Source organism: Dermacentor silvarum, chromosome 2, assembly GCF_013339745.2.
Source record: "Dermacentor silvarum isolate Dsil-2018 chromosome 2, BIME_Dsil_1.4, whole genome shotgun sequence".
NCBI lineage: Eukaryota > Metazoa > Arthropoda > Arachnida > Ixodida > Ixodidae > Dermacentor > Dermacentor silvarum.
The window spans coordinates 220,412,446-220,439,537 of NC_051155.1; the positions used below are offsets into that span (position 1 = coordinate 220,412,446).

Genomic DNA, 27,092 nt, shown 5'->3' on the forward strand with positions numbered 1-27,092 from the left:
GCATTCTTTGCTATTTACAGTTTGTGTGAGTTTTGAGAGCCAGCAAAACCACCGCAGCACTATGCAATAACGAAACTACTGAAACGTGCAAGCAGGGGTGGCGCAGATTCTAGCGAAAACGAAACCTTTCGAATGCCAGTGTCTTTGTCAAAAGTAACGTCAGTGAGTTTTTTCTAAAAATAAATAGAACTGGACAAGTAGCACTTTCTTTCATCTTATAACGCAATACAAGGATCTTTTTATTATGAGTGGTTGGGTACTGGTGACAGAATTATAATGAGGAGTGCCTTCGTCCTCGGGCTAGTACTTGAATGCTCCGGGGGTCTCTAATCATGTTCTGTATTTACCTGAATTCTTCTATTACTAAAGCTCTGTTTGTGATTATATTGGCACCTTAGATGTTCTCGAGCATTAATCTGTGACTTTACTTGACTTAATGTGCCTTTAGTGTCCCTTTAAAGCTACCTTGACCCTTTCAAATAAATGCGTACACAAAGTCATTATGTGGCTACAGGACCCGCTGTTCTAAAACATTAATGCTCTGTAAAACACTCAACTCACTAGCGTCCTCTTGAGGTCACTCTGCGGGGTCTATCCTTTTTTTTTTTCATGGCGAAATGTTCTTTGTAGCCAAAATTTCTCTACAAATATTTCTCTTTCGACCTTGCTCTTGTTATCAGGAGAGCATCCATACATTCTGAATAGCAATTAAGTTGTGCTGAGTTAGTGATATGAAAAATATTCCCTACTTTCTTTCTAGTTGAAAAATATTCCCTACTTTCTTTCTAGTTGGCCACAATGCTTGTTTGAATGGAAAAAAAAAAAAAAAAGTAGATGCCATAAGTGTCTGAATGTCACCCTGACTGTACCAAGCCCTGGTGTAGTTAGCATGCACTGGAGCTTAATGCTATTTTATGCTGATCAATTTTACTATTTATTTAGTTCTACATACTTTAAGCAGATCATTAGTGAAATGGTATGCTTGGTTGAGTTTTGCTCAACAGCTACATTGTAATGATTGGCCAATTAACATTTGTAAGACACAAATGTTGTGAAGATATTGCTGGCATCACGTCGGTAGTAAAGGAGAATGGTAGCATTGTTGGCTAGAGTGTAAAACCTTTTCTGTGCCACATACACTGCTGAAATATTTGGCAAAACTAAATAAAACTGATTCAGATTTCAGATTTTTATTGTTGTGATAGAGTTATACATATTTGGATGGGTGTCGTATGCAGGACTCCGGAGATCCCATAGTTTGAGACTGTACGGGGACCTCTCATGATGATAAACTTAGTAGAAAGAATAAGATGCAACAACAAAACTTATTACGAAGTCATCTGTTATTTATTATCTAGTTAGTTATCTATCTCTTAAAGCTGTGTTGCTCATGCTGCTCTTGCTTATTTAAACCATTAAAACCTGTTCAGGGCCCCTTTAACACGCACGCTTGTCTAAAAACTCTCTTATTTTCATATTGCATGTTTGTGAAAACTCACGTTACCATTAGATGTGCTTCAAGTTACTGCTGCCTTCAGTAATAAGGATTAAGGTTCTGTGGGAGACAGTGCTAGCGTATTGTGTTTACGCATGCGCATTCACATTTTCAGCAATAACTTGCTGGGTGTTGGCTGATGAATATTGCACATGAGTGAGTGCATGTTGGCAAGTACGAAAAAGTGGGAGCAAAAACTTTCTTCACATATCTGCAAAGAACTAGAGAAATAGTTGAGATGTCTTAGAAACAGCACAGAAATTAAAAGCCACTGTGTCTATTTCGGCTCATCTTTTTCTTCTTTTGTGCAATTTGGCACTATAATGAGGGTTTACTAAACTTTCTAGTGTTGTTACCCCATTAATAGCGTTTCTGTTTTTACTGTGTATAACTATGGGCACTGATGAGGAGGTTATAGCAGTTGTGCTTTATATTCTTACTCTGGCTATTTAAGATGTTCTTTTTGGGGTTGATTATCCGTGCACATTGATGTTCAGAGGAATACAAGTTGCTGAGTGTTACTGAGCAGTAACAGGATACTTTTGTGTGGCAGTTTTGACCGGTACACAATGTTGCCCGCATACATAATAACGCTGCACGATTTCTTACATATTTTAAGATTAGCCACACCTGTATTTTTTCAGCAGCACCTTGGCATGTGTTTCTGAGCAGCAATTGATTATTGTCTCAGGGTTGTCGGATTGCTGCTAGTAGCGCCACCCTATCGGCTCTGCCGCCTGGAGAGACATTGGTTCCTGTGGAACTCTCCGAGAAGGCGACAGCACAGCCTCGCAGACCGATGTGCCAATGACTGTTCTTGAAAAGGTAAGTGAAGTATGAAGGCATTGTGACGACTGTTTCCTTTTCTTGTGGGAAAATGCCCATGCGTGCCCGCACATAAGTGCGCACCTAAATGCAAATGTTCACATAAACATAGATGCAAATGTACAAATTTAGTTTGTATGAAATGTCAAGTTCTTAAAATTTTTAAAAACCTTCTTGCAGGTGCACAAGATATGAAGGTTGCAGGTGCACAACAAGATATGCTCACTTATTTAAGCTTTAGTGAAGTGCAAACTGCAAAAGAGTTTTTATCCCTTTGAGAGACTTGTGTGAGTTGTTGGACAGTTTCCCAAGCTGACCCGTGCCGTGTCCAAGAAACCATGTTTCACATTCTTGACACACCGTAGATTGGTGTTTCTGGCTACACAGTAGTTGCCGAGCTATTACTAGCAATTTCTGTGGTACCTGTGGTACCTTTGCCCACGGTTATTTTCAGGTCTGGCCGTCTGACTTACTAGATTCATGCTCAGGGTGTGTGTGGTTCTTTAGTGACATTGAAATTCAGCAACTTTTAAGGGATTTTGAGTGATATTGTAATATAGATATAAATATATTGTAAAGCTAGTGGTTTTTTTTTTTTAGTGGTGTGAAAAAAGGACAAGTCATTCTCAACAAAAAATCTGTTTGCATGTGGTAGGTATGAACTGAAAATTTTTATCTTAAAAGCCTGTGACATGATTATCATGTCATTCTAAACAAATTGCTTTTTAATGCAAATCTGGGTATTACGTTACCAATAAAGAATGTGCATTCTGCACTAGGAGAATAATAATAATAATAAAAAAAAAACAGCATGTAAAAAATCTTCCAAGTCTGTTCACTGGTCATTTCGATGTCCTTCAACCAACTGTTTACTGGACTTAGCAAGCACATCTGCTTGAAGAATCCAGTAGGTGAAAGGCACAGAGATACATATTTCGAAATATGAGAGTTTGAGTTACCGGGGGTTTACTGTATAGGAATGTGTGCTGCCTGGCTGTCACATCACGTAACGCCGGTAACACCAAAGCACCTCGCACCAAATGATGCACCTATCACCTCTGATGCATCTGACGAAAATGGCAACGGACAAAAGCTATGCAAAAAGATATCTGGCTGTGGTGGGGCCACTGCCGGGCCACAGCGGCAGTGCCAGCTAAACAATAAATTTCTTGTCCTCACTAAATTAACTATTTTCTGAAAATAATGATAAGATGACAATATAAAAAAAAGAGCCTTAATTCGTGAACTGGGTGAAGGAAGGAGGGGTGCTTACTCGGTAGCTGCCGCCAATTTCAAATCAATGGAAAAGTGGACGGGGGCGCTTAGTGACAAGTAGGTGTGCTTGCTCTGAGTTTTACGGCATTACATTATTCTGCAGCCCCCCCCTAAGCAGCAAACATAAAACTGCTGCCTTCCTGTCAGTTTTCCTGTAGTCGGTGAGCACAGTTACACTAGAAGGAAGCAGGCAAGTGAAAACAACAGGGTAGTCTTCACTGTGGGAGAATGCTACTGTTGCGGTAGATGAGTTCGGAGATGGAATAATCGCTGAAGTCTGCCATCTTCTTTTTTTTTTCTCCCTTCTTGTGGTGCAGGTCCTTCAGAGCGTGGTCTGCTCCGAGTGTTACGTCAACCTAGAAGACGAGGCCTGCCGGGAGGACCACTTCCACCCGTCACGAGGCAACCTTATCCGCTGCACCAACTGTCCGATGCTGTGCACTTCAGAGTGTGCTCTACGTGCACATCGGAGGCTGCACACGCAGCGGCGCCCCTTCGTCTGCCCCGAGTGCGGCCTACGCTGCGAGGTAAGGAGTGTGCAGTCGCTTTGTGGTGAGCAAAAAGGAGTGTTCAGAACTCCAAAGGGGCTCTTGCAAGAATGCACGCTGATCTCTGTGGCACCACGAAGGCTGGCTTTAGGGCATGCAGAAGCGGTTCCAACTATTCCTGTTTGCCCTCAGGAAAGTTCCAGTTAGACATGTGGGGAGATTGTTGGGGCCTTTGTTAATGAACAACTCAGGGGCTGTAGCTTGTAATGATTGTTCTTTTTTTTTATTCTTTTTCCTTTCGTCATTGTCTTTCATGATGCCATGTGCCTGCTATTGCCAAGATCAGCCAATTGGCTGCCCAGTTAATACAAAAGGTGCGGAATTAGATGATTAGAATGCTTACAACATATAGGCCCAGACTAAAACTGCCGTTCCAGGCAGATTGCTCAGTGTGCCACATTGCTAGCATATTCGTTGCCTTTAAAGATTTTTGCCTTGACTGGTGACTTCGTCTTTGTCTTTGTTGTTTGACTAGTGTCAGATGTTGATGATACAATTTATCAATGTGTGTTCGTATTTATCAATGCGTGTTCCAAGAGCGTGGGTACTACTAGAGGCAGTTGTGTTAAGCATGGGATCAAAAGACCCAGAGTTTAAATATATATATTTTTTTCTTTCTCTTAACCATTACAAGGATTTATGTTGTCCTTTTGATCTACATTTCAGAGCCATGCGAGTTCAGTAAGCCGGTCTGTAAAATGTTTAGAAGCTTAGAAATATGCAGCACAATAGATTTGTAGAAGGAATGAAATACCAAATCGAAATTCTTGTTCTTGCGCTCCGGGATTTCATGAGGCAACTGATATTTTGACATTTGAAGAGAAATACGTCCTTGTCCAAGATTTGAACCCAGGACCAACACTCTTTCGAGATGATTGCTGTACCATCTGAGCTAACCAGGAGGCTAGCAGATCGCAGGGCAAGGGTGAATCAATCGACAACTCGAAGCACTGGGATACTGAACATTGCAAATCAGTTCTGTGGAAACTGCAATGTGGAGGAAAGTTCATGAAAGGGAAAATTGTCATCCACCCGATTTGTAGCCTGAGGCTTCAAGGAAGCCCACACAGCTTTCTCAGAAAGATCCAGTTGGGTGAATGACAAGTTGGTCGAATGACAATTTTTCCTTTTCACAAACTTTCCTCCACCTTGCGGGCTTCCACAGAACTGATTTGCCTGAACTTATGCATCTGACCAGGCGCATAAATTGTAGTTATTGAACTTATGCATTTGACTGTCATGCATTCATTAAGCAACATTATATGAGAGCAATCAATGGTCTTTGCATAACTTCCTTTTCTACATATGTCATGACAGAGTGGCCAAATTACATGAAACTTGGAAGTGTAGTAAGTGTAGACAGCACTTTAATTTCATGTGAATAAATTGTGGAAATAGAAGGCAGTGCACTCATGTCCTGCTGCATGTTACATTTCCTTTTCCTTCATGCATCAGCGATACCTCTCACACATGGTTCAAAAAGAAATGTATGTGAAATTTACAAGTGTTGTAGCTGCTAGCTTAACGTCCAGCATATGTTTTTTTAGTCGCCCAGTAAATAATTTTTTGCCACTGTCTGGTTCTTTACCATCCCTACAATGTGACAATATCGATATGTTGACTAAAAGAGTAGAGGATGTAACGTCTGACAGTTGGTCATGCTATTCGAGCGTCACAAGCATTGTTTTATTGCAATAGCAATTATACAGTAGAACCCCGCTGTTACGTTTTTCACGGGACCGTAGAAAAAAAACCCGTAAGAGCTGGGAAACGCAAGAGCCAGGAAACAGGAAAAATTGAGAAATGGCAGTAGTGTTGAACTTGGCACACAACATTATTTTAATTCTTACGTGCGACAAAAAGTAGTTTCGCCCGACAGCCGAAGTATCGATTGCGATGAGCTATACAAAGTAAGAATAGTAGTTTTATCGTCTGTATAAACTTGTAAACATTCGGTTATTAACTAATTAACAAACATGGTGTCAGCGCCCACAGGCAAACATGAACACATCACATTCGATGAGCGCGGACACGCGCAGTTAAGCGCCGCTGCAGAAGCGAGCGAAGTGACCTTCGTGCTGTTGTCTATCGCTTCAACCAAAACTGAGCGCCGAGAACATGCAGCACGCACAAAGCCACGAGCCGCCGACACACCTACACTGGGTAGAATCTGCCCCCACGCAGGTCGCTTTCAAGATACGGCCCGCGGGACTGCGCGCCGTCGCGCAGTATGATGCCAGAGCACAACGCTGCCCGCTATCCCCCCCCCCCCCCTCGCTCCCTCGCTGGTGCCTCGAGCGCAACGGAAGGAGGCGCGCTTCCTCCCTGCTTTTCTTTCGCGCGCGAGACGCGGTCGTCGGCTTCCCTCGCACGCTTTCACTCGCACATTCAGCATACGGCCGCGCAGCTTCCCTCGCACGCTTTCACTCGCACATACAGCATACGGCGCGCGGCGACGTATGCTGTATGTGCGAGTGAAAGCGTGCGCCGTATGCTGTATGTGCGAGTGAAAGCGTGCGAGGGGAGCCGACGACTGCATCTCGCGCGCGAAAGAAAGCATACGGCGCGTGGCGACGGCGTTATCACCCTTGGACTTTATACGGAACATCTATGAGCCAAAACCAATTTTAGGGCCGCAACGCGTCATAGACATCATCTTTAGATAGAAAAAGCGGATATCAAAGGCCATACTTTTGCTGGCGGAAACCGAAAATACGTAATAAATGTCGCCCCCAGCACTTTGGGCGGCCAATGCCATCGTCAAGCAACTAAGCCAAGCGACATGAAAAGTCAAAATGGCCGCTCGGCCCGGCGCGGTGTGGCAGTTCGCAACGTATGATGCGGGAACGGTCCCACAGTTGCGGCGTAACAGCGGGGTTACCAATGCATTGGGTTCTATGGGAGCTGTGCCGGGACCGGCCGAAAACGACGTAACAGCCGGGAAAACGCAGCACCCGGGAACGTAACAGCGGGGTTCTACTGTATTGACATTCCAGGTGAATTTCTGCTGTGGGCATCGCTGTGAGGTTCTGTTTAAAGTCCAAGTGTAATAAGATTGCAGCCATGCTCTGTATGCTGTAAGTGAGAGGGAATGCACGCGAGGTTGAGCTGATAAGGATGGCGGCTTGGTGCGGTGGCATTCTTCCTGCACGTACAAGGAAGGAAGGATAGAAGGTGGGGAGGGGGCGCACTGATTTTTCACACGCGCAGGGGGGGGGGGGGAGGCAGGGCAGGGTAGAATGCATCTTCTTTTGGACTCTGGCCGTGGCAGCGCATGGTGTGGCTGCACGTATCCTATCTTGGAGACGATCTGCTGTGGGTTCCAAGGCTAGCCGACCCGAGATAGCTGATGGCGTCATGTGCACCATGTTCTTGCACAACTTGTTCATGTTGAAGCGAGAGACAGCATGAAGGTAAATTCACTCACCGCTGCTGCCGCCTCTTCATCACACTAGCATTCTGACAGTTAGTGTCCACAGTCATCGAGTGAGATGTGTTCATGTTTGCCTGTGCGCATGCGACACCATGCTTTTAACAGCGAAGCTGTTTAAGCCAGTCATAAAACTTGTGTGTTTCACGAAAAGCCAGCCGCGCCGTAGCCATGGCAACCAGCAACGCCGTGGCTGCCTGCCAATGCGTTGCCTAGCAACCACCTCACGGAGCATCACGCACTACTCTATGCTCGGGAGAGAGAAGGAGCGAGAGAGTGTGGCTGTCGCATGCTATGCTCGGGAGAGAGAAAATGAGAGCGAGCGAGAGAGAGAGAGAAACAAATTGTAGCAGCACCAATGAGGCAACGCACAGAGGTGCTGCCGACGCCAACCGCGCTTCTCCGTTTCCCTGCATTTGTGCCAAATGCTTGCGGTGTCCGTGACTGCAGCAGGCAGGCGTCTCTGGCGGTGGCTCGGCCGAGCTCCCACCAGCTGCGCGCTACTGCGCATGCGCCGTGACATCATCCCGGCATTTCGTCTGCTGCGGGCCGCCTGTACACTGTGTATAGCTTTTGCCCCACTTCCCCTACATGTGCTCGGACTGCGAGTGCTTCGCGAGGCGTTCCCCGATGCCACGGACCACGAGGAAATGCTTATACACTTCGTATAACTTAGCATCACTTGGCATTACTTCGTATAACTTAGCATCACTTCGTATAGCCATCACTAGCTAGGAACCGATCAGCTCCGCTGTCTCTTTAGCCTTGCGCCACTAGGGCAAGCTACCCCGAATTTTTTAAATTTAGTTAGTAAGTGAATGTTGCAGCAGTTCATACGGCCGATAAAACCACTAACATTACTTTGTATAGCTGTCTAATAATTTGCTATCGCAATCAATCCTTCGCCTTTCAGGGGAAACTGTGACTTTTGGTTGGTACACCACTTAGTAATTTACTGCAGAAGGCCTGTCATTTTAAGATGTCATTCCCCATAACCACTTTGGCACACTGATGTGCCAAAGTGATGATAACTTATGAATTATCCCCTATCTTATGAATGAGTTCCTGACCTCAAAGCATTGAAATAATTTTTTTTGAGAAACAGAACTTTTGGTTACATGTGCAAGCCCTGTGATCTGATTTATTGCTTGTACTGAGGTGTTCACTGTGTCCAAAGCCATTTGCTGTTCTGTTGCAGGATGAATGGACCGTGTTCCACCGGCATGTGACCAAGCATTGCCATCACTTTGAGCGAATTGTGGGCTACCACTGTCAGCTGTGTCCTGCCCTGCTGCTTGATCAAGGTGAACACTTACTTTGTGCCCTCTCCTCAACCTTATTGTCACATCCAGTTCCCTGTCTGTCATATCTTGCAGACTATGTCGACATGAACTCAGTTACTTATAATATGTGAGGATCTTTTGTTACGAATAAATATCCCCTGTACCAAAACCTGCTGTTCATGGATGACATGGAAGTGATGACTCCCAAAGCGTGCACACTCTTCTAGCTCAGTCAAGAGAGCTGCTGAAAATGTTTTGCCATCCGTGTTTAGCAGTGAGGCGCATAGTGTCCAATGAATGTAGTTCAAAGCACTTATAATGTAACCTCTTAAATTGCAGGACCTGATATACCGTATTTACTTGCATAATAGACACACTCATGTAATGAATGCACTCACCAATTTTTTCCAATCAATAAGTGAGTTTTTTCTTTTCCTCGCATAATTATAGCACCCCAAACTTGCTGCCGTGAAGTACAAGACACACGATAGGATTCAGCGTCTGATACGACGCCCAACACACTAGGACGGCTGCTGGATCTGAGGCGTTTTGCCATGTCGTAGCACTAGATGGTATACCCGGTGTGCGACAAAAGTAGGAGACACACGTTACTATTCGGCGTCCGACACGGCATTGATATGCCTGGACAGCAGATGAATTCGAGGCGTTTCGCCGGGCTGTAGCACCGAAGCGGACGCTTGGCGTGCAACAAAAGGAGGAGACACGTGGTACTATTCAATGTCTGATATGGTGTCCGATACGGTGTCTGGCGCGCTGGAATGACAGCTGGAACTAGGGCGTTTCGCCGTGCCGTAGCACCTGATCAGACTCCTGGCATGCAATGCAACAAAAATAACAGACGTGCGATACGATTCGGCTTCTAATGTGCCGGAACGGCAGCCGGATCTGAGGCGTTTTGCCATGCTGTAGCACCGGATTGGATGCCTTGCATGCGCAGGTGTTCGATCCGGCACTACATCATGGCAAAACACCTCAGATCCAGCTGACGTTCCGGCACGTCGGATGTCGTATCGAATGCCAAATCGTACTGTGTGCCTCCTACTTTTTAAGAGGTAGCCATGCGAAATAAAATTACTCAAGTTTTACCCCGCATAATAAACGCACCCCCCTACTTTGAGCAAGTTATTCTGGGAGAAGTGTGCGTTCATTATTTCTAGGGAATACGGTAATGCAGTCTTTTCTGACTCGCATTTACCATCCCATAGAACTGCATATGTACACATACCTATTACAGTGCAGTCCCTTGTGACAAAATACCGGACAAGCAAGGCCGTGAGGGCGCTTCTCAATGAGAGGAGACTAACAAGGGCAGCGCTTAGGCAATGCAGAGGGGGAGGAGTCAACAAACAAGAAATGGAAAAAACAAATAAAGGTGGTGGTAGTGTGCTTTGTGTTACGTGGTATGCGCATTGCATGCTTTTTTTTTCTTTTCTTTTTTTTTTAGCCATTGGTTGCTCTGGCCATTCTGCTCCAGCCGGTCTGCTCTGGCCACTTGTATGTGCTCTGCACCAAATGTGTGTGAATTGCCACTCTTTGGCCTTTCAGTTTGTGTGTGTAAAGTTAATACAGTCACCAACTGATTTTTTGGACACTGATGGGGCCACAAAATGTCCAAATAATCAGGCAGGCCAATACAACAGATTTCAGTGGTAAAAAGAATAGTGGAAAAACTGTTCACAGGGATATTTTTTTCTATTCTGTACTTTATTGCAATACCTATTTGAAATTTTGTGACGTTGGAGGCTGCAGATGCGTTTCGCATTAACCTGTTACGATGCATGTAGATAACGCGTGTGCGACCATGACTTTGTGACGCTGTTAATTTCAGCTGTGGTCCACTAACTTAATTTGGTGCTTTATGTCCACTCGGAATCTTTGGCCATTTGTGCCAGTACGAGCACATACAAACTTATTAGGTGTTCGTACTAGTTGCCAGGGCATTGCTCGTGAATCCAAATTTGGCTTCATGCGCGCTGCCGTCCCGATTCCGTTAAGGCATGTGTCCAGAAACCTGCTCCATCTAGGCCTAACCAGTACCGCCATGTCAGGAATTGATTACCAATGTTGCGGTTTGGTGCTGAGTTGACAAAACTCTTCACAACGACCGTACGGCACTAGAAAAGTGAAGGAACCACCTCTACAATGACATTTAGGGCATGAGTGACAGATTGAATGGGGACAGCTTTCTTCATGATAGCAATGTTTTTGACAAGTGAGACACAGTGCAGCATATGAAATTTCAGTTGCTGTTTTTTGTCTGTTTCATGCGATGACCATGGGTACTTGGACATTAACCTATCAACATTCGTAAATTTAAACAGATGCAAATATCTGGTCGCATGCTTCGATTACTGGATACATGCAGCTGCTTGGTCCACATTTCTTGCATGTATGCAGCCTTTCGAAAATGTTTTGGCTATAGTGCGGTATCACTTATAGTGCCGATATTCGCGACTCCAGTGACATACGTTATAAGCGGTGTGCATGTTACTAAGGTTACTAAGAAAGAAATCTGATGCTACAAGTAACTGACATCGTAGTTTGTTTTATTAGAGTAGTCAGCTTGATGAAGTTGTGCCGGCATTAACCTGATATTGTCACAGGGATTCACAAGTACACGGAGAGACGGAATTGTATATGACAATATATACAGGCTGCTGCTACCACAGAACTGGCTGACAGCATCTCACGCGGCATGTCCTGTCTTTCTCTTTGCGTAGCACAGCGGTCCTTTAACGGCAGGCTCATACGCAATGCCTCGTAACATCACCCCCTGGCGGACTAAGCGCCCTCACGGCGCCTTTTAAAATCAGTCAGCACTGCTGGTGTAGTAGGGTTTTAGCCACGACACATGGACAACATCAGCAGCAGACGTAAAAGAAGAAGACGGGCGATGTTGGAGCGGAGTGATGAGGTAGTCAACGTCGTTGAGCTTGCGGAGAACTTCGTATGTGCGAGCACTGTTGTATGTGTTGACCCAACAGTCATTTGTCATATGCACGAGCCAGGCTTCAGCTAGGCTCGAACTAGAACGCCAGCATTTTTGGTAGGCTGGCTACATTTACAGGCTGACATTACTCTAACAGGTATGTGCAGCTTGTTCATGCCACTGTGAATGTTCACTTCGAGTGACACTGCTAGTAATATTGTCACGGTGCAATGATGGTGATAAAGCTGGAAACATCACCAGAAATTGTGAATCATGAATCTAACACTTTATTGCACAACCTTGTGCTGAGCAAACAAAGGAATACTCAAGTGACAATGATAGTGGCTAGCACTGTCGGTGGTCGTTGAATCTGAATTTGTTTCAAATCCATCTAGTATTTATACATATGTTTCACCGTACATTGCAGAGTAATGGCTAACACTTCTATGCATTCAAGAATGTATAACACTATATTTGGGTCGTATGTGTAATCTGATTAGACAAATCTCTTTTGCTGTAGAACTGACAACAATGTTTAAGGAATTTTGGGTGCAGTTATCACATCATGTGCTGAGCAATAACTTGATAACTGATAACTTGGTGATAAATGATCACTGGCAAAAGAAAAACAATGTGTGCATGGCCGTATTGTGCTAGATATCACTCATTACTGCTTAGGGTGAAACTGCTTGTTTGCCTTGCTTCTATTTGCTGCAGCTGAACTGGCTGGCCACATAGTGGACACGCACAGCAGTGCTCTGCACAAATGCCAGGCATGTCCGATGGCCTTCATAAATTTGGACGGCTTCCACATACACCGGCAGGCAGCACACCCCAAGCTGCGCTCCCAGTGCTGGCTTATCCTCAAGTGCCCGCTGTGCGAGGCTGTCTTTGCTTCGGCTGAACTGCTTACCAATCACATGACGAGTCATCTGGACCAGTGTGGCCGTTCCTTATTTAAGTGCTCTACATGCGACTCACTTCACCCCACACGCACAGACCTGGTGGCTCATGTGCGGAAGCTCCACCCCGACATGCACCAAGCAACGTTATGGGGCAAAGAAGAGGACCCGATCCTGGCTTTTCTCACTGGAAAGAAAGCAACGGTATTGTGCGAGCTAGTTTTTGAATGTCCACCAGTATTCAAACACATGCAGAGTCAGTTCAAGGGTTGCAAAACGATAGCAAAATGATCATACTAGACTTGTCTTGTATCTTGGATGGATGAAATGGGAAAGGGAGTTGTGCAGAAATTTTGGAGCTGTCTAGCGTATGCTACTACTACCTGATTGCGTGTATGTAAGCACTTATGTTTGCCTTGGCTTAACATGTTCTAACGGATAGTTGCAATTTCACTATGTATTGTTTCTAAGCTTCTAAATAAAAATGGGACCCTTAAGTTGGAGGAAGTGTGATTATGGCATCATTTGTGGTTGTCGGACAGCAACGCGTTAACAGGCCACCATACTATATTTGGGAAATAATGCTCTAACATGGCGAAGTTTCCAGTGATGCTGACCACTCAATCAATGGGGCTGCATTTATATTCAGGTTCATAAATGACAAGCTTAAGCTCTGTGATGCAGTGGTGGTCCAACTGCGCCATTTGCGCCATTTTGCTACAGTTCTGCTTGCCTGTGCCTGGCTGCGCCCCCTCAAGTACCATTTGTGCCAACTGCATCAAAGTGCACAATTTTTGCTCTCTTATGCAGAAATTTAATGTTTTCAACAGGAGTATGCGAATATTCAACTATATGGATACGAATTTATTAAAAATAATTCAATTTCAACCGGAAGGTTCAAGAATTCATATATTCCGGTTCAAATTCAATTATTTCGGTTCAAATAATTCAACCATAGTGCACGTAGATTGTATTGCCAGATGGCATCTTGGTACACAAATTTTTTTTTTGTGGGGCTTTGCCTGGTGTGCCCCCCCTCCTCCTCCCCTCTTCCTTCCCTGGCGGCACCCCTGGAAACACGTTGGTTTCTTGTCGTAAGTTGAAGCATCATTATTGGGTGCAGTACACATTTTTTGTATTGCAATAAAGCACATCTGTCATTTGGAATGCAGATAAGACATTTGCCGTCACTTTTAATGTGTTAGCATTTTTTTGGTGAGTACCCCAGCAAAATCTGTCCGTCACGCGAAAAATGTAATGCCTTGTATCTGCATAGAAATGCATAATTTGCGAAGTTAAGGTATGTATAATTGTTATAGTAGTGCAAATGTAGATGTTTAGTAGCTTTATAATCGATAAGGAATAATTGAAAAAAAATTGATCAGAGAGAATACTCATACAATGAGATTTATGCATACCGATAGGGATACATAGTCCTCCATAGAAAATGCATGGGGAAGCCTATAGTAGGGATGGTCTAACCGAAATTTGGGGGTGTGCCAACTGAAATTTGGGAGTGGGTCAACTGGAAATTTGGTGGTGGGTCGACTGAAATCTGGGGGTATGCTTATGTATACTTAGACAACTCCAGTGGAGTTTCTGCATACTTGTATCTTATGCTTGATGGCACAGATTGTTTTAGTGCAATTGTAATTTCATGTTTGTTTTACGCCTGGCTGCATAGCTATTTCTGCTAGGTTACAAAAGTTTATGTAAATGGTTACAGAAGTTTCTTACCAACCCAAATAAAAGTCTCTTTGCAACTCAAGCTTAATTGGTTGCTGCTGGTGTTGGGCTGCTGAGCACGAGGTCGCGGGATCGCTGGCCACGGCGGCTGCATTTCGATGGGGGTGATATGCGAAAACACCCGTGTACTTAGATTTAGGTGCACGTTAAAGAACCCCAGGTGGTCGAAATTTCCGGAGTCCCCCACTACGGCGTGCCTCATAATCATATCGTGGTTTCGGCACGTAAAACCCCATAATTTTTTTTTTTTTTTTGGTTGCTGCTGTCTGTTGGCCTTGGTCTTCCTTTGCTGTTGAGCAGCATTTACTGATTGCACAGTAATAACAAGCTGCACCCATTACTGCTGTACTGCTCAAAGTGTTCCAAAAAGCTCAACTTTTCTGCTTAAGAACGGCTCCAAAAGGCTGGAGTGACTGCTCTAAACTGCTCAAGAACTGAATTTTTTTCTGCTCCAAAAATTGTTCAAAGTCCTAAGCTGGCTGGACAACCACTGGAATGCCCACTGTATGTATTACAAGATGCCATAGGATGTGATATGGCTTGATTTTCGAGTTGAAAGAGATGCAGCGAGGGACTATGGAGGATATAACAGATTGGGTTCGGTTGGTTTAGGTTAGGTACCACTGTCAGTTTTATTGCGAAAATAATTATATGGACATTTTCAATTAGCGAATTTGCACCGTCGTCATCAGTGTTGCCCTGAGGCTCCGCGTTTATTTAGGTATACTATGCCATATGCCATGCCATGCCATGCTATATGCCATGCACGTTACATTGCTACACTATTCTATTGCTAAAGTTGCTCATTCCAGGTCTTGCATTCTTGACTAAATCATTCCTCGGTATTTTTAGTATGGCAGCCCACAATCAGTTGTCATGAAACAATATTCCCAGTGCATGCCTTTTATCTTAAATCTTCTCAGTCTATTATAAAGATTGAAATTCAGAAATAGTATCAGAGCTCAAACCTGAATGTAATTTTACTGGCGTGGTTCTTTATGGGCAGTGTAGTGGTGCCTGTGCGATGTTATTACAGGCCCTACACGGCATGGTAAGGCTTTTAATGGTGCCCGAAATATTGGCAGTGCTAAACCTTGCTATCGCAGTCAGTGCATTGCCCTTTTTAGGCTGCGCTATCTCCGAAATCGGCCCAGGAAAGAGGTTTTAGGCTGCACTGTTTCCGGGATTGGCCCAGAATGAGTTAGAAATGTACCTGGTACGGAAAGATGGTGTTCAGTTGCTAAGAAAGATTTTATCTTTAATAAATAAACATAAATTGAATTGTCCGATGGCAGGATTCGGACATAAGACCCTAGCTCAACAGCTCCATCCTCTAACCAATAGGTCACGGGCGCATGCCTCAGTAAAGGGAATGGAACATTCTTAAGAATTTCCTGTATTATGCAAGTTGGCACTTAAATGCTATGTGTTAAGTGAAGTATTAAAAGCCAAGTGTTAAGATGCTTGGTGCGCTTTATGAACACTCTACGGGATTTTTTGCTGTCATCAATAATTACACATAAAAATACTGATTTCTTTAGTGTTAATATGTTTTCTGAGGAACATTACTCACATTAACTGTACGAGCTTCCTTTGCATCAGAATTTGAATGCCATGTGGTGAAAGATGTCTAGGCGTGTTCATGTTCCAATCGCAGACACTGGTGCACAGAAGAAGCTGTATTCTAAGGTTAGACAACTTAAGGTTACACAACTTTGTTTGCTGGAATGAATTGCAACACAGCCTATGCAGACTATGCAGACCATGCAGACCTTGTCGGCTTGTGCCATCATTTTCGCACACGTAGTAACCAAGGTATGGTGGCTAGAATTGTACCTGCCGGCGCATGGTTTCTGCAGCGAAGCATTACGTGCCTCACATCGCGCAAAAATGCCCCTGCATGTTGTTAGAACGTCGGCTGAGAAGATCCAGTGAAAAGCTCATTCCAGTGAAGCAAGGGGGGCCCCGCATACGCGCAATGACCACTGCATTAGTTCAGATGCAGAAACAGTGGGCTGCTGTGTGCGCGGTACATGCTGTAGCTCAGTGCTGGAGGCACCCAGACGTGGCGCTGCGGGAACAGGAGGCCGAGGCTAAGCGGCAATATCGACAAAGCCCTGCAGTTCAAAAGCGCGAAGCGGACGCACACATTGTGCTCGCCATGAACATGCTGCATTATGGGAATGCAAAGCCAACGCAAGGGGGCAATGCTGACAAGACCCTGTAGTTCTAAGCGATGCTGCTTGCGGCCATCGAGTTTTTTTGTTCATCTGTCTACACATGGCCACACCATGCGTGTTTACTTAATCAGCTTATGTTTACTGCAATTCATACTGCCACTACAGCTACGAGCCTTACACTTAGTGTAATATTCTAACTTGTTGCTATCGCATTCATTGCTTTGGCCTTATGGCGAAACTGTTTTTCTTTTTGGCAAGCACACTAATTTCACCTTGGAATAGCAAGAGGCGTGAATGGTTTTAAGTGCAGTTAAAATATTTTTCATGCAAATAAATTCCAGTTGTGAGGAGTTTGATAGCATATACGTAAGCGGGTCATGCTGTAGCAAGTAGTTTAGTCTTTCCTGACTGTTCATTACTGTCCTTGCAGGCAAACATGTCAAATGAAGTCATCAACCTGGATGATGATGAACCGCCTGACTCTGGTGACCAGGTGATGGACACTTCTGTCACACAAGCACAGAAGCCAGAGAAAGGAAGCCCAGAAAAGCCAGCACCTGCATCGAGTGTGCCCTCTGACCAAGCGCAAAAGGGCAAGCAAGATGCCCCTAAGACAGTTAATCAGCATTCTACAAGTGAGCAGGTAAGCCACCGACTGCTCATTAAGTAGCAGACTGATTGATACTAGGGATGTGCGAATAATGAACAGTTGTGAACCTCTCCCAGTTGATGCATCTCGGCTCGTTTAACCCTTTCATTGTTGTCACTGAGCTGCACTGTCAACTTTTGTATGTTTTCTATGGTGAAATAACCTGCTTATTACAGTGCCCCCATGCTGCATTATCAGTTATAACGATGAAGTCTGGCTACTGGGTGTCCGTGCCAAAAGGGAATGGAATGCGAACTCCTTGAAAATAAAAATGAAAAAAAAAAAGAAATTTGAGCCGTTGCACGCCACCGCGTGCTGTTTTCCATCCTTCTCCGCATCGCCAGCCTTGCGCGCCTCTGTCCCGTTGCCCTTCCACCCCTCGGAACATGAATGGGCTGTGCCCATAGCTCTGCGCCGCGCCACCTTCCGAAACACGAGTGGACCGCGCCAACTGCGCTGATAGCGCTGGGCTGGCAGAGCGCCGCAAATGTGCAATGCAATAGAGCCAAAACGGCGTTAGTGTACACCGAAACGCAGCGACACCGTTCGCATCGCCATAGTCATCAGTCAAAATCGTACTGGAATGAAAGCAACTCTGGAACGCTTCATGCCTATTTGTGCCTTTAAAGGCTTAATTCTCGCGTTTACAGACGCGCATCGCACCGTGATGGCCGCGTGCCTTCATGACTGCGTAGTCACCATTCATGATCGCGTCGATAGCGGCCGTGATTTCGTCGGGAGCGGTTGCGGCAAACAGTAATTTCATTTTGACTCGGTACGCGCGTCGGCCTCGCGCCTTCATAACTGAGTAGTCGGCATCCATGATCGCGTCGATAGTGACTGCGGTTTCGTTCGCAGTTACAGCAAACAGTAGTTTCGTTTCGACTCAGTGTGTGTATCGGCCGCGCGCCTTCAATAGGTTGCAGCAAACAATAGTTTCGTTTTTATTCCGTGCATAGCTGTAGAGGATGAAGAGCACAGTCTACATCGCGATGGGCGGTGACCTGGCGACACAGGCGAAAAAAATCATCGGGATGTGCACACGGTAGTGAAAAGCGCATCTCCGATGAAGACGCGCTTCGTCCGTGCTATGACCCGAAGTCTCAAGGCCTTCGCCGCTGCAAGTGCTAATCAGTCACGAGATGACAAGAATTGCAGCTTCCGCACTGCTTTTGTGCAAAATAGAAATAGGATTCTGCTGATTCATTCAGTAAATAAAGGCGTGATGACGTAGAAAGCATTTGTTTATTGTTTTCTTGATATCCTCGATAATTCAACAATCGGTTAAAACGGACATTTTTCCGGGGGTTGAACAGTTAAAGGAGTCAACACAATCAGCAGCCGGATGAAAGAAGGCGGTGGGGAGGGGCACTGGCCTCCCTGCCATTGTAGTTTTCTCACAATAGCTTTGCCATTCCCTGATTTTTTTTTCATGCAACCCGGTTATAACAATTATCAGTTATAACAATGGGATTTTCGTGGCACTTGAATATTGTTATAAGTGGGTTCGACTGTAATTGAAGTCTGGTCTCCTATTTTGTAACAGTCTATTTTTCCCACTCTTCATATCTTCGATTGTGCCCAGTCATTGACCAAGCCTACAATGAAAGGTGAAAAAAAAAAAAAGGGAAATGTATTGTTATGAAGTGTATTCCTGGATCGTCAAGACTAAATTTTTATATATGTGGGATCGTTGTGAGCAGATTTGACTGCGCTGTTAATGACCCAAAGTGACCTTTTTGGTGTGATGGACAGCGGGTGAACAAGGGAAGCAGAGCCAACATTTTGACAAAGGTATTTGTCACCTTGTCTTTATTTCAGCAAGGGGACTTGTTTTCCATGGGGTGACCAGTGGCCTTTTCGAAATGTTGGCTCTGGGATTAGGCTTGCTTCTCTTATCGTACAATTAAAGTTGATAAATTCAATTTTTCATTCTCCTGCAATCCCTTTGTCTTGTTTGAGTGGCTGGTATGAAACGTTGCTGTCTCTGTTTGGTTTCGATCAGCAGGCAGCCGTCAGACAGGATGAAAAGCCACCAAACGGCACCCGTGTGTGTGCCAAGTGTGACTTCCAGAGCAGTGACAAGTCAGTTTTCCGGGAACACATAAAAGTGCACCGGCCACCGAACCAGGAAACATTCCAGTGCCTCGAGTGTGGTCTGTGTTATGTGGTTGAGCCTTCTTTGAGGAAGCACCTGCGAGGAGTTCATAGGGTGGAGGAGACACAAGACAGCAACAAGCTCATAGGCACAGGCCCCAATGGTGCCACTGTCAGCGGGCTTCGTTGCTCTGTGTGTTCAGCAACTTTCGACACCGAACGAGAACTTAAAAGCCATACACGTAGCCATGGCATGGCATTCCTGAAGAAAGTGAAGGCCAAAGACGGCACTGTTTGATTTGTGGTATGTGTGTGTGCATATGCGTGTTTTGTGTGCATCGAGTTTGCAGATGAGTGAATAAATTACCTAAAAAGAAAGTTTTTACATTTACCTTGGCTTCCCTCTCTCTTTTATTCATAGGCTGTAGAGTGAAAGTGAGACTATATCTACTGAACCCCGTGGAAAACCTCCGTGGCAACTTGGGTCTTCCAAAAAACTGTGTCAATTTCCTTCTCATTAAGCGGATGACAACTTTTGCTTTCGTGGGTCCATCAACAGTTTCTGACTGCTGTCGGACCTGGCTGACGGCTTCATGTTATTAGTGTAACGACTTATAGTGGCAATGTGCAAGTGTGCTACGAGCATGACTAGTTGACAGCACCAGCTGAATAGCCTGTTATCAGCCAGCACCACCTATGTGGTGGGCTATTTTTAACAGTACAAGAGTCGGTAGTCTTTGTGTGTGACGTGACGTTTTCTGTGGTACATGGCCACTCACCAATGGTACCGTCGGCACAAACACCTCACGAGTGCTGTATCACCAAGGCTAGACATCCTAAAAAAAAAAAAATCTAGACATCCTGAGGCCACGAGATGAGGCATCAATCACACGCCTAACATGTCCTTCGGACGGTACTCAGAGGGATGTACTATGTGTGTTACACACTCGTGCGGATTGTAATAACAGGCACATTAGGGAGCCTCCACATGGACATACGTTAACAGGGGTGTGTATGAAGGGCTTGCTCACGGGCGCTTCTATCTAAATACATGGGAACGGAGAAATCTTTTTCCTCTGCAACTGCTGCACCGACTTGATGCGGTTTGTTGCATTGAAAAGAAAAAGTAGAAATCTAGTGACCATAAGAAGCACATTTTATTTAGGCCGTCAATATCTGAATAGTTCTTGAAGTTTGCAAGTTTTTGGAAAACGATACTATGAAGTTTACAACTTTCAAACTAGGCAATGAAAAACGGTATCACAATTCTGTAAACTGCACCTAATAATACATATAAATTGGATTAAATTGATGTACTGCACACTGCTTTGAAATATGCCACTAATTTGGTAATAGGACGTTTGCAAAACCCTTGTAAGCTTTGCAGCAAATTCATGTAGGCTGTAAAATTATATACCAAATTTGTCCGCTTTAGATGCTCTAACGGATGCACTTTACAGAACCGCAATACCTGTGTTTGATGCAATGGTACGAATTTTTAAAGTTCGGGCTTCCATTTTTTTAACTTGCCAATTTTAAAAAATTTTTGTAAAAAAATTTGAGGCCCTCAATTATAGTCACTATATAGAATTGAACATTCTCATTTAACTCAACAAATTTCATTCAAATCAGCCTAGGGATTGTCTGACAAAAGCATTTATGTGATTTACATGTATTTCAATAGGCCGCATCGGAGTTGAGCCTGGAGCTCGAAGCTTCCTCTTAGCAATGCTTCGCATAAGTGTATGGTTTAGACACGTGACCTGCAGAGCTTCTGTGTGCAGCTCAGAACGCAGTCAATTTGCCTATTTGGAAGGATAAGGTGATGCGGTTTGCAAGCCTAAAGGCCGTATTTTGTAGACTTTTTTAACTTACATGGAGCCGCATCTCTGCTGGCCGGGATTGGCCATTCGGCGAGAGGGATAATGAAAAAGGAATAGAATCGGGCTAAAACAACCCTTACGGAATACGGATCCAGGTTATAATTTAGTCGCTGTACGAGAAGGGGATGGGAGCCTGGGCAGGCCGCATACTAGCTTACAGCTTTTGTTAGTACAAAGTGCTGGTTGTGTGTGTGTGTGTGCGCGCGTGCATGTGTGTGCATGCGCGCGTACGCAGAGGACACAAACCATAGCAACGTGAATGTTACTTTCTCTCCTCATTTGGGCGGTTTCTTTTTTTTTTCTAGCGCAGCTCTTAGGCGCCCGTTCCTGCGGCGAGCGTCGGCGACCCTCGTAACCTAGCGAACGAGCACCGCGAAGGATGACGAGCGAACGCGGAGCGCAGCGGGGGATGAAATACGGCGATAGAGAAGAGAGCGCGAGGAGGAAAGCAGAGGAGGAGGGTAGGGCGACAGCGTGAGAAGAAAAGCGTACTGCCGCGCAAGACAGGCTCTGCTGGCGACGATGGCTACGAGATGGCGCCAAAGCAATAATGCAGCAATAATGAAACACAGAGCACTGTGGGGACACAATAAGTATGAGGTGGTGCATGGAATCTGGAAAGGAGTAATGGTGCCAGCGCTAACATTCGCCAATGCCATTCTATACTTGAAATCGGATATCTTGTCGGGTTTGGAAGTTGAACAAAGATCAGTAGGCCTGTTGGCTTTGGGAGCCCACGGTAATACCACAAATGAGGTAGTGCAGGGTGACATGGGTTGTCGCCTCTTTTGAAGTCAGAGAAGCACAGAGCAAAATTAGAGAAAGGCTCAGGAACATGGATGAAAATAAATGGGCGGCTAAAGTGCACAAGTATCTCTACATGAAAAGCGTGGACACAGAATGGAGGAAGAGATCAAGGAAGTTGGCAACCAAGTACAGGATAATCGAAACTGTAAATAGACAACCAGGCGTCACCAGAAAGAAAGTGGGAGAACTAGAGACCGTGAATTGGATGCAAAGAAGGAAACAAAAAGGACAATGGAAATTTACAAGAATGAGAAGAAAGAAATTAGAAGGGAAAATCTGTACGGTAACACAAAGGGCAGTGCCTTGCTATTTTAGGCTCGAGCCGGTTGCCTAAGGATCAAAAGATACCGGAGCAAATATTCGGAACTAGATGAGGCATGTGTATGCTGCGGTAAAGATTCAGAGACCACTCAGCATATCCTAATGGAATGCGACGGAATCCACCCAGCGAGAACCGTACGTAACGTGCACATCCCAGAAGCGCTTGGGTTTAAAGTGGAAGGAAACATCAACAGATCAGCCGTAGAGATAAGCAAGAGACGATGGGAAAAAAGCAGGGAAAGATGGATACGACCTGATCTCTTAAAATAATAGGTAGCGGTACAAGGTAAATTTTCGAAAAAAGAAAAAGAATAATGAAAGGTATACAAAAATGCTAGATAAAGAACATGTATAGTATACCTGATTAAATCAAGCAGGCTAGGTGACTATTTGTCGCTGCCCCATTTCAAAGGAGATGCCAATAAATCATCATCATCATCATCGTCTGTTCACCGATGACGCCAACGATAAGGCATGCAGTGAGCGCGTCCACAACTGCATTAGCGGATGTCTGTCTGCGGCATGGAGGAAGGAAAAAAAAAAAAAAAAAACTCCATGGTCTGCGGCAACTGCTGTGAATCGCGCCCACGCGTCACCCACGCGCTGCAGCTCGCCTTCTCCCGATTAGCGAGGCAGTCGCGCGACACTTCGCTCCGTTTTCAACGTGCCGCACGAGACAGATTGTCCGCGCCAGCCAGTACATCGCGAAATGTCAAGAGCTGCGCTCAAATTTCCCATTAGAGAGTGTCGTAATCGTCGGTGACTTTTTTTTCTTCTTTTTTTAACCGAATAGAGAGTGCGTTTTTCCCCGTTTTCGTGGTCGGTGGTTGGTGGTCAATTAGTGGTCGGAGGTCGCTGGCGGGGGGACTATCGTTTTTACTGTATATAGCTCCTGCAGCGAGCTGCGGGAGCCATATATAGTAACTCTAGACTAGTTGCAACAGCGCGGCCCGAACGGCGCACGCGCTCGCGTTGCGGGGTGCGTTCCGCAAACATTTATAGCCACAGGTCTTTGAGACGCCACCGCTAAACATGTGCTGGTTAACGGCTATATTTTCTACGGAATTACGCAATGAAAGAAGAAAAAAACGCTACCTACAAAAAAAAAAATATTCTCACAGCAACGAATCTATCAATATAATCAAGACAATAATCGTCGATGGTTTCTGCACCAAGTTTTCTTGGTTTCGAGTTTGTATTGTTCATTTTATAAGTTCATTTCGTCCGCAGATTAAAACACTCGGGAATTAGCGTTTCTGCTTGCATTCCCGTCCACTGTCCCCTGTCTGTCTTAATTATGGCACTGTGAAAATTGGTAGGTATAGTGCATTATACCTAAACAATGGAAAGGAGTACCGCACGAGTAAAGTAAGAAAGCGCGCGGCTGTATAGGGCATGTGCGGGTGGCGGCCGGAAGACGGCGTCATCGTCGCATGTCGCCGGCAAGCTCGCATCCGAGAGAACTCGATGCCGCGAGCTAAAAGCGTGCACGCAAACGCGCGCTAGAGCAGCAGCAGCAGCGGTCCGGCCTGTGCTGGCTCTGCGGCCAACATCTGTCACGTTCACGTGGCGCACGCTCAAGGGGGAGGAGGCCTTCGAGGCCATCCATCTTAGCCCGACCTGGCTGTTGTCTCTGCTTACTTCCTCCCGTCCCGGCTCGCGCTGCTGCTGGTTCAAACATCGCCAAGCCGCCGCCACGCTTGTGCACTATACAGAGCCTGATGCGAAAGCAGTAATGCTGGAAACAAAAGAAAAGCAACCTACATCTCGGGTGCGCTTAAACGGCAACGCTCGTAAGCGGGCGAGCTCGCAGAGAGATCGTGTGTGCGCGAGACAGGCGCTAACTGCATTATGCACCTGATTGGCCACCACCAACTTGCCTGCGGGGGCAGAGTGGAACAAGAAAGTGTGCCACGGCGGGTATTATGTTTCGGCATATTCGATCAAATCGGGAGCGTTCGGGGTGTAGGAAGGAAACCCTAATGCGAGCGAAAGGGGAGATATATGCCAGTTCTCCCCCCTGGTCATTTGGAAGGTTCTGCTTGCATTGTTCGCGGCAAAAGAGGTGGAATAAACGGTGCGTCCGGATACCTGCCATAGCCATGTTTTTTTCGTCAGATCAACGAAGCTAAGCAGCATTCGGTTAGGCCAGTCGATCCTTTGAATGTACAGTCGCGTTCAGTGTGAGCTGCAACACCGTGACCTTGGTTGAAGGGGTTCCAAGACTGCACGACGGCGTCGCGGCATACGAAAAAAGTGGTTGAATAACTTACTACCAGCGATCGAAATTAACGGTGTTTAGTTCCCCAATTTTTCCGTAAATCGTTTCCGCATTGCAGTGTTGGGGTCTCATGCAGTGTTGCAGCTCATATTGAGCGCGACTGTACATGGCCACGCGCAGGAGCGTAGCTGGGAAGGGTTCGGGTCACATCATACACGTGCCCCCCCCCCCCCCCCCCCTCCTCTTTCGAAATTTCAGTGTACAGGGATACCTGACATGTGCTAAAATAATTTACAAAATATTACTCAAACGAATAAGGTCGTTTATTACTAAGCACAATATGATGACGCCTTGTCAATTTGGTTTTACAGAAAAAAAATTTCATCAAAAGTTCATCAGAAAGCGAACTATATGCTTTGCACTTTTTTAGTGGCACGAGCATCGAGTGACACTTTTGTTTCTTGCGCAGCACTTCCGGTTCACCTCCTGAGACGACGGGGGACGAAATTCAAGATAAATCAGAAAAAAAAAAAACAATAGTACAGTACAAAACTCATGGGTTTCATTTTAGATATTATATCAGAGCATAAGTTTAGTTACAAGTTGAGTTACTGAAGTGTCTGGAATAATTAGAATTAATTTGAAATCACTCAGACGACCGGAGACGAAATTTAAAATAAATCAGAAAAAAAAGAACAAAAAAAAGATAGTACATTACAAAATTCATGGGTTTCATTAAGATATGATATCAGAGCATAAGTTCAGTAACAAGTTCAGTTACTGAAGTACCGGAATACTTAGAATTAATTAGAATTAACGCCGAGGTGCGAGTGCCACTAAGATACACCCAAGTCAAAGATTAGGGTCGCTTACCGTTTTTATCGATTACTCCAAGGGCCTTTGATACAGTTAACCACATTACACTACTAGTTCCGTGGACATTTTCTTTATGTTATACAGACGTCCCTTTCTTATCGCCAACAAGGAGTAGAAATAACCGACTGCAGGTCTACACTCGAAACAGTGACAGATGGCGTGCCTCAAGGTAGTATCCTTGGACCGCTGCTTTTTAACATTTACATAAATGACCTTGTAAATATCGATGAAACCAGTGATGTCATGTTTACGTAGACGTTTTACTGACCGCAATCTATTTAATCTCACTTGCATAAGCAAATAACGTACTCGCTTTGCTCAATACATATAGCACAAATAATTCCTTAAAAGTAAACGTCTAGAAAACAAAATCCGCACTTTTTCGTCCAAAAATAGGCTCGTTACGTTGAACATTAGCTCCACTTTCGGTTTATCTACTATTGATCTCATACCTGTAGTAAAAAGCTTGGATGTTCTTTTTCAAGAAAGTACATGCTTTGGAATGTACAGGTAGAACATATTCACGATAAACTCTCCCGCACCGTTGGCGTTTTATCGTGCCTGTGGTTTCTCTTGCCACTACATATAAAGCTCCTGTTGCATAATTCCCTTATCTTAGCAACATTAACATTTATTTATTCTTTATTTGAAGTGAATACACTCCAGCAAGGAGGTCAAAAGGCACAATGCCTGACGAGGGCCTTCTCCCCATTGTAGGCATGTTGCACTCGCAGGGGTTACAAACACAACGAAAAGTAAATCAATACATTAGCAACGTAGCATATGCGTCAACACTTGTTGGCATAATAACAAAACAAAAGCAAAAATCAATCTCTGGTCATGAAGAAAAGCAAAGCTGAAAGCAAAGCTCAGAGCCACTCCCATGGCAGGTGCCTGAGGGAGTACAATGGCGCCTGACATAGGAGAGGAAAAACACAACTGAACTGCATAACAGAGGCACTAGCTAAAACGTGTAGAAAAACACAGGGTATAACAACATAACATACCAGTGTATAACAACATACTAGCTCATATCTTGTGTGGGGTACCACAACAATTAACATATCCAAAATACATAGGCTACAGAAGAAAGCTAGCTCTGAGGATGATTGCAAACGTACCACGTGACTCATACTGAACACATTTTGATGTCATTAATTTGCGGCCAGTACTTGTCATCTATAATTTGCTCTTATTAAAGCGTTATCGCGCTTGTTTGAAAAATGGCGGTTCTTTCTTTGAGAAACTAGGGGAATTAAATACATACACATGTACATGCAATACACGCTAGCCGTACTAATTATGGCCGCCAAATAATGCGATACTTACTCCCACAAGCCCTGAACTCTGTAACCTACTGAAATGGTGTGCTATTATTGTTTTACTTCAACAATGCTATTTTAATACTAGTATTATGTATATGCTGTGCGGGATATGTTGTTTGTGCTGCTGTTGCAATGTAAATGGGGTGGAGGAGGAGGAGGAGAAGAGAAAAAGAAGGCAGGGATGTTAACCAGAAATACGTCTGGTTGGCTACCCTACTCTGAAATGGGGTGGAAAGCCTTGGTTAAGATGGCTTTCTTGCATGCATCCCATAGCATCAA

The 27,092-nt window shown here is 44.8% G+C and overlaps 1 protein-coding gene across 1 annotated transcript in view; it reads left to right on the top strand.

Annotated features, from left to right (window-relative positions):
• Positions 1-19,772, top strand: part of LOC119442690 (zinc finger protein 687b-like) — a 24,705-nt gene extending 4,933 nt beyond the window's left edge. Inside the window, 7 exon segments of the mRNA XM_037707658.2 lie at positions 2,187-2,265; positions 2,268-2,320; positions 3,913-4,122; positions 8,772-8,877; positions 12,524-12,912; positions 17,065-17,277; positions 19,289-19,772. Of these exon segments, the coding sequence (XP_037563586.1) occupies positions 2,187-2,265; positions 2,268-2,320; positions 3,913-4,122; positions 8,772-8,877; positions 12,524-12,912; positions 17,065-17,277; positions 19,289-19,678 (1,440 nt within the window). The 3' untranslated portion in view covers positions 19,679-19,772.
• The last annotated feature ends 7,320 nt before the right edge of the window (positions 19,773-27,092 follow it).